General features: G+C 45.3%; 1 protein-coding gene across 1 annotated transcript in view; it reads left to right on the top strand.

Annotated features, from left to right (window-relative positions):
• LOC122363976 overlaps positions 1-6,071 on the top strand; it is a 39,079-nt gene extending 33,008 nt beyond the window's left edge. The window contains exon 2 of the mRNA XM_043333883.1: positions 5,976-6,071. Coding sequence (XP_043189818.1) covers positions 5,976-6,071 — 96 coding nt within the window. The remainder of the gene's footprint in view (positions 1-5,975) is intronic.
• The last annotated feature ends 7,763 nt before the right edge of the window (positions 6,072-13,834 follow it).

Below are 13,834 nucleotides of genomic sequence, written 5' to 3'. Positions count from 1 at the left end.
CCGGGGTAATAGCGCGTCCGCTGGGACCCTCTGTGTGTGATAACGACACCGCAGCGCCCACTAACGAGCGAATGATGGAAGAGAGGGGGCGAGTGATGTCTGACGTCAGATGTTGAGTGACGTGGTGATGGTGGGTGACGTCAAACTCAAGTAGTGATATTGAAAACTAGGGAATAAAAGGCAAAACTGCCATACTGATGACAGAACAGAAACTTAGCTCTCGTGAATTTCTTTGCAAGCTATATAATTTTATGAATTTATATCAATGCCTTCAGCGCTCAGCATCTGCAAATGTATGAACAAACGTATATATACCTAATGTAAGCAGATCCCGGCTCAAAACACAATGTTGCTATCCAACCCCAGCCAAATACAAAGCCTTGAGACAAAACTTATAACGCCCAAGACATCCACTTTATGGCAATTCACGGAGTCCCTGTCCGATCCATCACGTCTCCGAAATCCCAGCAACATTCCAACCATAACATCCCGGTCTGCAGACGACCTCGTCGACTGCCCGAATGCATGCAGCTGTCGGCGCCGGACACAGGCGGGGCGTTGTCTCGGGTCGTCGCTGTCGGTGCGACCGGCCCGGGGGGCGCCATGAGGTCGGCGCTCATCTGCCCGAGGGCTAATCTCGAAAACAGTCCCACCGGGACAGTCCCTCAGAACCGGGACAGCTGGACAGCGGGATAGCTCCTTCGTGCTTGGACAGTCCGATGGCATCGTGACAGCCTCTCCACGCCGAAACAGTTTGACGGACCCTTAAAGAGAGTGAACGCAGAATGTTTATACTCACTTGTGCATGACGTGGTGATGAGCTTGGCTGGATCCGAACACCTGCAAACAGACGACACAGTAAGTTTTCGCTTTCTACCGTTTTAAAATATTGCGTGGACGGGTTAGATGATTTAAAAATGTTTTAATGACATTCTCAAAGGCAAGTGTCGATGTCTTATATTTGTACCCTTTCCCAAACTGTAGCGGTACGGCACTGAAAAGCAGCACGCTCATATCCTTCCGCAGAGCCAGGCGGTTGGCCAAGCCTCAGACAGGCACACCCATCGGTTTATTGCAGCAGCATAAACCAGTAGGACTATCTAAAACTGAAATATTACCATCCATTTCTTTCTACTTTAGCGGAATGTTTCGCCCAGCCGGTGAATTTGCTGCTGACCAAGGCAAAACAAGCTCAGTCGATGCCGCGACAGGAGACTCACGGAATATGGCAGCCAGCCTGATTGTTTGTGAAGTGAAGCAGCTGTCGCCGGAATTTCACGCCGCGTTTAGCACTCGTCGGAGAGGAAGTGCCATCTCATCGACGTGCGGGTCCAATAATAAAAATCGCTATTCGCCTTCGTGATAGCAAGCGTGTGCGGCACAAATTTACTTAGTAATTTATATTCGTCGTATTTAGCTGCTATTGGATCAATGAAAAGCAACGGCAATGATAAAATAAATGGACACATTAGGTCATATTAATGTGGAGAGAAAACGGGCTACGGTAGAAATTGTTCATTTTGAATGGATTTGCAAATGCTGTGTAGCGGTCGTTACCGAATACTTGATAGAAATTTCAATAGCCTCATCGCAACAGTCAGACCTACTTTTACCACGCATGTAATAGCATTTCAGAGGCACTTGGCTACCGGGATGCATTCCTGATTAGTTTCCAATCTGTACGCTGTCTCGGTCTGCAGTTTTTAGTGGGACAAAATTACACGCAATTAGGCGACTCGCCATACGTCAGAACACATTTTCAGGCCGACCAATCGTGTTCATAGAGCGTAATTTCTGCCAAGGCCAGACAGAAGGCTATATCTAACAGTCAACAACGTTGTTGATACACAAAATTCGCGCTTTGCACAAAATGTCCCACTTCTTTGAAACAGTAGCGGCAGAACACCTTCAATTAACCCTCACCCTGGCAGGGCATTTTTCATAACACGGCCTGGCAGGGGGGGGGGGGGGTCGATGCGACCCCCCTCGCGATTGGCTCCTATGGCACCTAGAAACACCAAATTTGGTAGGTAGGTGGGCCCCCTGGAGTAGAGTTGCAAAGTTTTCCCTATGGGCTGCTACCGGCACCGCCCCACCCCACAAAAATTTTCTGGGATACCGGCATGCTACCACGCCCCAAGCAAAAACACCACCAAATTACCGGCATACTAAAAAACCTGCATTCTTGATTCTGGCTTACCCCTACATGAGATGCCACATTTTGGCAATTTCAGTTACCGCCCCACCCAGCAGCCACCCATTGTCCAACCAAAACTCCAGCAGCCTGATTTTGGCTGAGTTGGCCCCACAAATACCACAATTTTGAAACTCAATTCCAGTTTACAGCTGTTAAAATATCACCTGTAATCAAAGGGTATTGCCTACAAAAAGCCTATACACATTCATCAAAAAAGCAAGGTCAAAAAGAACTTGAATTACTGAAATGTGTTCCTGAAGACTGCACAGTGAGCAGCAATCACATTTACCACAAGCGTTCTTATTTTCCACATTGCCCTAAAATGAACTATAGCTAGTCATAAATCACAATATAAAAAAACTACAGATTTGGCCATGTTCCTAACTGAGGAAGCGAGTTCAACATCTGCTTTTTCCTATCCGCCATGGCTTGTTGGCTCGTGAGTAAGATACGAATCATGTAAAAATATGTGTTAATAACTCACTTGTCCTGAGATGTCACCAAATAATATGTATAAAAACGATATAATATCCTCTCCCATCTCAAACGCGGGAACAAACACAAGGTTATAAAGGATCGAAACAAATGCGCCATAACACAGTTTTTAACCAGCTGATTAAAACACTGCAAAAAAGTTTTAGGACTGCAAACTACTGCCTCGTGAATAGTTTTTTTTTTTTGATAAAAATCATCAAACACGATATTAAAATCCAATAAAATCAACACTGTGAGTGTTATTCACTACAAGAAAATCCACTTTTCTTGAGTGATTTAACCAAAAGGGCATATGAATAAATATTACGTCATCAGCTTACATCCTTTTTTTAGGGGACAGAGGATCTTAAAAGTCAATCCTTGGTTGCTTGATCAGCTGATCATATAGCGCCACTTTGTATTCATTTGGTCTGCATGTTGTGTTTTCTTATAAAGATAAGACAAAATGCCAGTTTAATTCATTTTCATTTCATATTGGGACCGAAGTTAGGCTCAGGGCATCCTAATACCTGCCTTTTCAGCTGGATTTTCAGTGCCAAATTCTTTGTAGAGTATCTCAGACCACATCTCACGACTCAAGGCCAGTTTCCAAACAATGTGTTTTGTGTTTTGATTCTGCCTTTTGCCTAGGGAATGTTGCCATTAACATTTATTTATTTTATTGTATTATACCTATTGCCTACCATTAGACTTACTAATTGGTTGTGCTTTTGCAACATGAATGAGTATTCTTCCTTTGATAATAGACCACAGTAGATTCTTGACAATTCTTATTAGAGCCAAACCTGTGAAATGCTGAGGTTCATATGTACAATTACCCTTAGGCCTTAGCAATGGAACTTCTACCACAAAATGTATTTTGCAGTGGCTAAGATTGCTGTTATTACAATTCAATAAATCAATAGCCTCTTAGTGTCCAAAGTTTGAATCATATGCTGATAATTTTTTTTTTGTGCAAAATCAAAAATACCGGCATGCTACCGGCAGGATATGCCAAATACCACGAAAAAACCTGCGGTAGTGAAAAATTACCGGCATGCCGGTAGTGCGGTAGGGAAATTTTGCAACTCTACCCTGGAGTTCTCACCACTGTGCAAATTTGGTTGCTCTAGGTCAATATTTAGGGGGGTTTTGGGGGGTATAAATGTAAAAATTTCGCTAAAAGCAGGTCACAAGTTTTTCGCTTATAACTTTTGATCTAATTAAGATAGAGCAAAAATAAAAGCACCAGTGAACTCAGCACGTCAAGGCGCGTTGAATCATATACTTTTTAGCTTGCTTAAGTGTATTTAAAGTTTTTCTTAAATTTTAAGTAAACTTAAATTATTAAATTAAGTTAAAGTTAACCAAATTGCATCATATCGCATATCATTCGATTCGGCTGATCACCAGGAACACAATGATACCATTTTCTAAGCTCTAGCGTCATTATGTGCCAAGTTATTAGCAAAAACGTCATTTGACCTCAGTTGACCTCATTTGACCTGACCCATGGACAAGTACACCAAACAAAGAAGCACCAAGTGACCTGCTGTTAAGTACTGTGGTTTCAAAGCACAAAAGTGATAGAACAAAGCGGATATCTCCAGAATTTTCCGAATTTAGTATTTTCCCATAGGCTTAACATTACGACGTAATGACCTCTAACTGACCTCAGGTCAGTGACCTCAAAAACCTGAACTATATGTTATACAACTCGGTGAACTTAGCACATCCTGAAAGTTTGAAGGAAATCAGTCCAAAACTGTGAGTTGGACAGGTGGAAAAAGAAAATTGAAATTTGACCATGACCTTGTACCGGTTTTTCTGGCCTGGTGACCTGACCCAAGGTCACCCGGACCTGAAATTTTCAGGTCATATGTAAAAAGGTTGCCCCATAGGCTGTGCCAGATTTGGCGGCGCTGCACGCCGCCGTTTTTACGGTATCTTCGAAAAACCTTAGGGGTGGGTCGCATCGACCCCCCCCCCCCTGCCAGGGCGAGGGTTAACCCTCGCCCTGGCAGGGGGGGGTCGATGCGACCCCCCCCCCTAAAGTTTTTCGAAGATAGCGCAAAAACGGCGGCGCGCAGCGCCGCCAAATTTGGCACAGCCTATGGGGCAACCTTTTTACATATGACCTGAAAATTTCAGGTCCGAGTGACCTTGGGTCAGGTCACCAGGTTAGAAAAACCGGTACAAGGTCATGGTCAAATTTCAATTTTCTTTTTGCACCTGTCCAACTCACAGTTTTCGACTGATTTCCTTCAAACTTTCAGGATGTGCTAAGTTCACCGAGTTGTATAACATATATTCCGGGTTTTTTGAGGTCACTGACCTGAGGTCAGTTAGAGGTCATTACGTCGTAATGTTAAGCCTATGGGAAAATACTAAATTCGGAAAATACTGGAGATATCCGCTTCGTTCTATCACTTTTGTGCTTTGAAACCACAGTACTTAACAGCAGGTCACTTGGTGCTTCTTTGTTTGGTGTACTTATCCATGGGTCAGGTCAAATGAGGTCAACTGAGGTCAAATGACGTTTTTGCCAATAACTTAGCACATAATGACGCTAGAGCTTAAAAAATGGTATCATTGTGTTCCTCGTGATCAGCCGAATCGAATGATATGCGATATGATGCAATTTGGCTAACTTGAACTTAATTTATTAATTTAAGTTTACTTAAAATTTAAGAAAAACTTTAAGTACACTTAAGCAAGCTAAAAAGTATATCATTCGACGCGCCTTGACGTGCTGAGTTTACTGGTGCTTTTTTTTTTTGCTCTATCTTAATTAGATCAAAAGTTATAAGCGAAAAACTGTTGACCTGTTTTTAGCGAAATTTTTACATTTATACCCCCCAAAACCCCCCTAAATATTGACCTAGAGCAACCAAATTTGCACAGGGGCGAGAACTCCAGGGGGCCCACCTACCTACCAAATTTGGTGTTTCTAGGTGCCATAGGAGCCAATCGCGAGGGGGGGTCGCATCGACCCCCCCCCCCTGCCAGGCCGTGTTATGAAAAATGCCCTGCCAGGGCGAGGGTTAAGGGGGGGGGCACTGCCGACTTTTGGTCCCATTCTTTCCATGCAACGCCCATAGGGCTAATGTTAAAAATGCCCAGATCAAAGGGGGCACGGTGCCCCGGTGCCCCCCCCCCCCCCCCCCCCGTTCAGCCGCCTATGCTTTCAAATATAATCGCTCTGAATACTTGGGCGGCAGGACCTTTGACGCGCTCTGTTCGGCGGCTTTCTCAAATTTCGTCCGCAGTCCTGTGTCTGTGTGACAGTGTCTGCGTTCCTCAGAGGCTCGGCGTGCCCTCTGAGACACCTGAGACCCAGCTGGACTCGCTCCAGCTGAGGTCCTGCCACCGAAACGCGCTTCAGTACGGCTCAATCTGAGGCAGTTCAAGTCTTCGAGATGTCGACGTCACGACGGGTCGCAAAGCTTGCCTTCCTTGCTAAAGGGAAATGATCCTCGTCGTCATACTTCTTGAGCACGACTGTTGAACGGGAAATAGATCAGTACGGTGAGAGCTGAATCGACAGAATGTTTGCTGGTATCTCTCGCCACAGCCGCAGGCTCTTCGCCCTCGATTCAGCCGGCCTCGCTGCCGGCCCGTACGATACGTTCCTGTGCGGCGACTCCCCGAGCGCCGTATTACGCCTGACGGGCAGACTGTACCGCAGCGACGGGAGGACCGGCGGCACAGCCTACCCGGCCAGGGCGCAGCAGTGCGACCACCACGCAACGGTAGGCGCAGGTCGCAGGCCTAGCTGGGAGGCTTCAGTTTTACATCTGTTCAATGCCTGCAATTGTTATTATTTGGAAAATAATGTAGGTATGAGATGAGATTTGAGAAGCCTAAATATGTCCGTCAGCGAATTATAAATAAAACTGAGTTCCTTTTTGGAAAATGTCTTCTGTTTGGTCCGACAACCAAATCAAAAAAAAAAAATTATGAGAATAACGAGCTTCATACCAGAGGCAGATCCAGGTCATAGTTTTTTTTTTTGGGGGGGGGGGGGGGCAAACCATAACAATTTATCGATTCTTTCCATGCCTCGTCCATAGGCGTAATGTAAGAATTATGCCATTTGGGGGGGGCAAATGCCCATTTTGCCCCCCCCCCCCTGGATCTGCCACTGCTTCATACGGCATAACTATTATTGAAATATGACTGATGGCTAAGAGAGCATAAATCCTCAATATATTTGACGAATTTCGATGAACAGACGTTTATTTATTCAAGTCTCGGACACACATTGTTGATTGTTCAACCTTATATCTCAGCGTGTCACGACCAGTGGTGGCGCGCCAGAGACGCCATACCAAACAGTTCCGAAATGAAAACACAGTTGATCTACGATGCTTGAATATTGACATACGACATCCGGTGGAATGGAAAAGTCGTCACACTTCCATTCATCAGCGCTATAGGAGACGGCATTTCTGCTGATGCTCATCAGATTGTTCCGACTGGATTCGTATACTGACGTCGTACTGACGTATACTGACGTCGTACTGACGTATACTGACGTCGTACTCTTCTCATGCCTTAGGATATGGGTGCTTTATTGAATGGTCCTTGTCTGCGAATTGATTAAAATTATAATCTTATTCGACCATTTAAGAGGGCAATATAAGGAGCCATCCTCTGAATGGCTGCGTCACTTCGACCTGTAGTAATTATAGTCAATATTAAACTGTACAATTTTAATATACAAATTGGCGAAGGTTATATCCTAAATCAACCCGATGTCCCCACGCACCGTTGAAGTATGGCGTCAAGCACATCCTAAGAATGTTCCACTTCTTGTCATAACTAAGATTGGGCAAGTGTAGCCAGTGCAGCATGAGAAACCGACTCGCGCTTTGCAAGTCACAGCCAACGGTTTTATTCTGCCAGCAAAGCCACAGCTGCGTATCCGACACATTCCGTCAAATTTATGTGGAGCCAAGCCCGAGAAAGCTAGCCGCATTCCCGCATCAAACGCTGCCAAACGGCCTGAAAGGCTTGGGTACTGTCTTGGTAACATCGATCGAACAATATATGTTGGATTTTTTTTCAGAATCCTAGAGCCACCTCTCGTCATTTGCGCGGCCCGTTTTTCCCGATATCACGGTGCTGAGCATCACGTGCGGCAGTTTGATTGCTCCACTGGGCACCCGATAAGATGAAGGAGGGCCCCCCAAGGTCTCGGGGAAGATTTAGGGCGGTCGCCGTCAGCATGCAGTGAAACCATGTTCACGTCGGTGTGACAAAGGCAGGTTAGTCTCCGATAAGTCGCGGTGAGGGGTGTTGCCCATCTCCGAGTTTCTACAATGCATACTACGGCTGTTAAATAAGTTGCAGCATGTAGCATTCTTTTTGCATTTCATTATCAGTTCAGTGGCCTTGATGATTGACATGATTGCTCGGAATGGCCTTGTGACCAATTATCTACCTGCCTACCTATGGTATGTCATTCAGCGACAGGTGGCATGGGACGTTTGGCGACAAATGAAGTCAGCCGAATGTCACTTCCGCAATAGTTATACCTATGCAAAACATGTAGGCAGCCATCCAGAAGTACAGATAAACATGCCAGCCTGATAAAGGCCAAGCAAATGCCGCCTTTGAATCAAATTTGCTTTATTTTCCTCTTAGTTACGAGACTTATTTGTGGGTTATCTACTTCCCCCACCCCACCCTGCAACCCCACCAGTCAAACTCGCTGTCACAGCCCGGCACCCGTGCCGACCAAGTCCTCCTGCAGCGGCGAGGGAGGTGCAGATTTGGCGCCGCCATGTTCCGAATTCAGCGCAGCGCCAGCTAATTGGCTTAATGGGCCGGCTGAATGGTAAACAGCAGCTGCGCTCAGCGTGACAATCGCGGCGCACTGCCGCGCCAGCCGCCGCCGCCGCCGTGTCTAAACAGCCACCAGAGGTGCGGCAATTTTGCGCCCACGCCGCGCCGAAAGAGACACCAGAGGTGCGACAGTTTCGGAACAGTGAATTTGCTCACGATAAAAAAGAGATATAGGGGAGAGTGGGGCGCATTCGTGGAAAAAATCCATATATCTGTTCTTTGGTTAGTGCAACGGCAAAATTGTTGATTGTATTATGGAAAGGAACTATTGCAGATATTTTTCCTCTTTAAAAGTTACCCTCTAAAATTATTGCTTCTTTAAAAAAATGCTTTTTAACAACTCTTAATGCACGAAACTGACCCAACTATGGGGCACTTTCGTGCATGGGATGGGACACTTCCGTGCACCCTGCAAAGTTCGAGCAATTACCGGGCATTACCAGAAATTTACCAAAAGAAATTGGCAGGGGTCATCTCACTTTACTCCTTTCGACAAGAATGCATTGCACAACATACATATTAGAAAGAATGGGCTGGCCAACAAGAATGTGCCAACTGCGGCCTCCGTGACCTCGCCAAGGTCGCGTGAATTACTTGTCACGACGTCGCAAGCAGCCGAGGCTGAGTCAGGCGAGGTGTCATTAGTAAAACCTACTACAGATAAAGTCATTAATCGCAAAAACGAAAAAATATATGCACGAATGTGCCCCTTGGCAGTGCGTACACGAACCTGCCCCACAACGTTATTTGTAATATATTTCAAATTTCTTGTTGAAAAATGACACTTTTTCAACAAGCAAGTTTGCAGCGGTTGCGTGAATACAGTGAGCTTCTTTGCCCCCAATTTTGAAAAGCTGAACCACATTTCCGAGTCACGATCACGAAAATGGATGATATGAGAAAAACAAACGAACGAATAAGCCCCATTCACGAATGTGCCTGCAAAAACCTGCACTCTCCCCTATATTGGGGTGGTTGGGATGGACGTTACCTATCCCGTATGAGCATAATCCCAAGAAGTGAAAACGACATATCTCAGGCAGCTTTTGCAAAATTGTCAGGGAGCTCAGATTTGTTTTTCAATAGAAAAAACAATTCTAAAGAATAGAGTTTTAACTATTGACAACAAACCTTCGGTTAAGGTTAAAAACCTGAAGCCTTGATTCCATACTTCTACGCTATCTACGTTATTCCATGCGCGTATAATTGCATCATGTTCCTATTCAGAATCGTCTGAATAGCGATGACCTTCATCGAAATACGATTCATATTCCGAATATCGATTACCTTGAGTGCACATAAACATTCGCGTTCTGATCGACGCTCGTATAGAACAGTTCACGATAAGGCTTTCAAAAAGTTTGGAATAGGTGCCAAAATGTTCCTCGCAGTAAGTAAACGCATTTTCAAGCTTTAATTCTGACTTCAAACCCAATCTTTGTTTCGGAATTTAACGTCAAAAGTCGGGATAGATACCACACTGCCCTTAATTTTCTTCTGATTGCTTTCTTAGAGGTCTCTTTGTGTTTAAAACCTAAAGGGCCATTGAGAATGACCCTGATCTGTGACCTCTAACTTCATCTTGACCCCTTCATGAAAGGTCAAAAGTCGGGGTACCGCATAAGTGGCCTTAATTTTCGTCTGATCGATTTCTAAGTGGTCTACATATAGGTATGTGTTCCTCTCCTAAAGGACGATCGCGGATGACCCTGACCTGTGACCTCTAACTTGACCTTGACGCCCTAATCGTGGGTCAAGGGTCGGGGCCTACTGAATACCTAAGTGACCTGATTTTTCTTTTTTTTATTGTTTTCTTAAAGGTCTCTGTGTGTTTCTTGCCTAAAGGACCATCGAGGACCCTGATATCTATGCTTAAGAAGATATAAATTATAATATAGATAACAGAAAACGGGAGGGGCAAATTTCGCTTTCCAGCGAGGCGCGGACCCGGCCCGCGACCTGGACCTGGAGAATTGCCTTGCATGCTAGAGCGACTTGCGAGGCGATGCACAGTGGGGATTTTTCCGATCTAGCGCCTATTAATTCAAAAAATATTTTTTGGATTTTGGTTTATTTTTTGTGTCAGTAGGGCTAAGAAATGTCTGAATTTTTCATATATGGCATTGTTTTATCTGTATGTCCACAGCAAAACTAGGAAAAATGCGCCCAAAGTTCACACTCATGCGTGATTACTCAATGGGCTCAGCAAGGCCCGAAAGTATAGCTCAATTTCATTGTCCTGTCCTGTTGGTTTTAATCTTGCGAGGTCTTAAAATTGCATATCGTCTGAAAGGCACCTTTATTAGGAATGGAATGGCAAACAGAAAGTATGCCACAACCTTACTAAGGTCACAAAAATGCCCTTTACAAAAAAAACCCTTACAGACACCATATTGAAGGAATGGTATTCTAAATAAATGTAGGAAATCAACAATGTTCTCCACACTTTTCCACTCCGAAATATATCCTATCGAATTCGCCACTTTCTTCTGCACAAGACAACGCCTAGTTTGGCTGCCGGAACTTGCCTGAACACGGAATATTCACAACACCCCACTCGAGGAGCGCTCAGTGGCGGCGGAAGCGGGGGGGCAGCGGGGGCACGGCGCCCCCCCATCTCCCAGGGTGGGGGGGCAAACATATCTTTTTGCCCCCGCAAAATTGTTTTCGATAAAATACCACAATGCTTCGATACTACGTCATGAACGTATGCCAGTTTGGCTGAGTACGTTTTTAATAAGTTGATAGTGCGAGTAATTTAGATTTATATTGTTGCCAGGCCCAATGTCATAGTAAACATTTTGATTTGATTGGCTAGCATTTTGCAACGCGAGTGCTACCAACCAAGAAGGTTTGCAGTAATTGGCTAACTCGAATGACGTCATTGGTTCAAAGGAAACAAGTTGTTCTGCCTTCGAATGTGGATGCGGCAATTGTGGCAATCGAAAAATCGCGGGGATAGCGCCCCCGATGTACCTATATGCCTAGTGGGATGGAGTGGTCAGTGGGCTGTGCATTGTGAAATATTGTGATTTAGGGCATCGGAATGTAGGTATTGTAAGGTCATGCCTGTATTGACAAGACCGCGGATATCGACGCTGACCTGCTAGTGGCCCAGCTGAGGTGTGCTCACGCTAGTGGACTTCTCCGCAATGAGACTGGTTCGGTTGCCGAACTATGTGAGACTTTCTTTGGAAAGGGTGAGGTGGTGAAGGGGATGGTCAGCGAGGTACTTAAACTAGCGCAACTCATCATGACTGTGCCGATGTCCGCAGCGACAGCTGAAAGATCGTTCTCAACTTTGCGCAGAATCAAAACCGACTTGCGCTCCACAATCGGCCAGAAGCGACTGTGCAGCCTCATGCTTCTAAGCCTCCATGAGGATATAGCGAAAGGTCTGGACCCTGAGCTCATCCTATCAGAGTTCGTGCGCAACCATCCCCAGAAAAGAGTGCCAGTGTTCGGGGCATGGTAGTTGATGGCTGCTCCGCGTCACTTTAGTGTATGTGATGCAGTGCATGGGTGTATGTGATACACGTTTGTCTGGTCTCTGGCGAATAAAAGTTTAGCTTTCGCTATATTCTCGAAAAGCCGCAAAATATCCTGGATTTCGGGCGACGCGGGGGTAGTTGCCCCAAATGCCCCCCCCCCCCTGGATCCGCCAGTGGTGTCAGGTGGCCTACCATTTATAAAAAAAATATATATATTTAAAAAAATATCGTATCAGGGCTGTGACGAAAAGTAAGTGGCCTAAATCCGATGAGAAAACAGGATTTGCGGGTACCCTAGGTTTGTCTCCGTAGCCCCCTCCCGCGCCCAAGCCCTGGATCCGCCAGCGGTGCCCCCCCATCCCAAATTACCTTCCGCCGCCACTGGGAGCGCTAGGGCAAACAGCACGATATAGGTATGTTTCGGACATAGGCGAATAATTTTACTTCGTGATTTATATGATGCATATTTTCTGAGACACATTCATTAGGAATAGGATGACAAGCGTAAATTATACATACCGTAACCTTATTAACCATAGCACTTGTGGGGAGGGGGAGGGGGAAGGGGTCGGATAAAACCCCATGGTTTTCCGCAAATTACTCGCGCAAAAAGCGGCCGATCGCGCCGAAACTTTCGGTACCCTCGAGATCATCAATTTTACATCTAACCTAAAAATTTCATGACTCTGACCCAACTGACCTTTGACCTGTGGCATATTTCTCGAGACCATGTTTGGCCGGAATCGCGATTCGGCGTATGCCAGCTCACATTATCCGCGGTTTCCAGTCTTTTTGTGGTTTTAAACGTTCAAATATGTGAAATGATGTTGGTGCCATGCATAATGGTGGGTGTCAAGGTCACGTGAAGGTCAAGTCAAGGCCATTGACCTTTTGATGACCTTGGTTCACTTTTTCGAGTTTTACTTGTTTCTAGGGTAGTCTTTGGTGCTGATTTCGATTTTAGCAGCCATTTGAATATTTACGAAGTAGTTCTAGTGCCTTCGTTCCATGTTACGAAGCTATCAGTAGTAGGTGACACTTCTATGGATGGCCGGCAGGACGCCTACTAATTGATCTAACCTGACCTGACCCGACCTGGCCAGTGGCCTAAATGCATAAAGACATCGTCTGTGATCAAAACTAACATGACATTCGTGATCAGCACCCCAAAATACCCCGTAACACCCTAACTTTGCGAAGTTTCAAGAGGTCTCGATTTCCCAACTTTAGTTAGGTCATTAAACTGACTTGGAAAGTCAGCTTATGACCTTGGACTTTGAAATTAGATATATTCGGCCTAATGTCGTCATAGGCAGCACGCTTGACTTTTCCGCGAAGCTCTAGCTTGATCAGGGGCCAAACGGCTGAGCGGGGGGTCCAATTGAACCCCCTATATATGTTGATTATGCACATTTACAGGTAAAATTCTCACCAGGACACACCAGCCAACATCTGTGCACAATCTGGCTACAATTCTACCTATGGTTTGCCCCCTACGAATAAATACGTGCTAGATCGGAAAAATCCCCACTGTGCGATGCGGGGCGTTGGAGAAGGGCACTCGTGTGAAGTGGCACGCATTATGCTGCCCTGTACTATGCATTATGCCGCCTATGCGAAATTAAATAATATGTGGGTAGGTAGGTATATGAAAGAGAAATGCGGTTTAAAAATTTTACACTTATGTCCCATATGGAAGCAGGAATCCTTCATAATGTGATCATGAATGAAGGAAATCGTAGTTGACGTTCAAGGCCTTCACTTACACGTACGACCTAAACATAGCGGTGATTATGCGAATACGTGATACAATTTTAATTTC

This window comes from Amphibalanus amphitrite, unplaced genomic scaffold, assembly GCF_019059575.1.
Source record: "Amphibalanus amphitrite isolate SeventyFive unplaced genomic scaffold, NRLGWU_Aamphi_draft 000650F_arrow, whole genome shotgun sequence".
NCBI classification, from domain to species: domain Eukaryota; kingdom Metazoa; phylum Arthropoda; class Thecostraca; order Balanomorpha; family Balanidae; genus Amphibalanus; species Amphibalanus amphitrite.
This window is presented reverse-complemented; position numbering and strand designations above follow the sequence as displayed.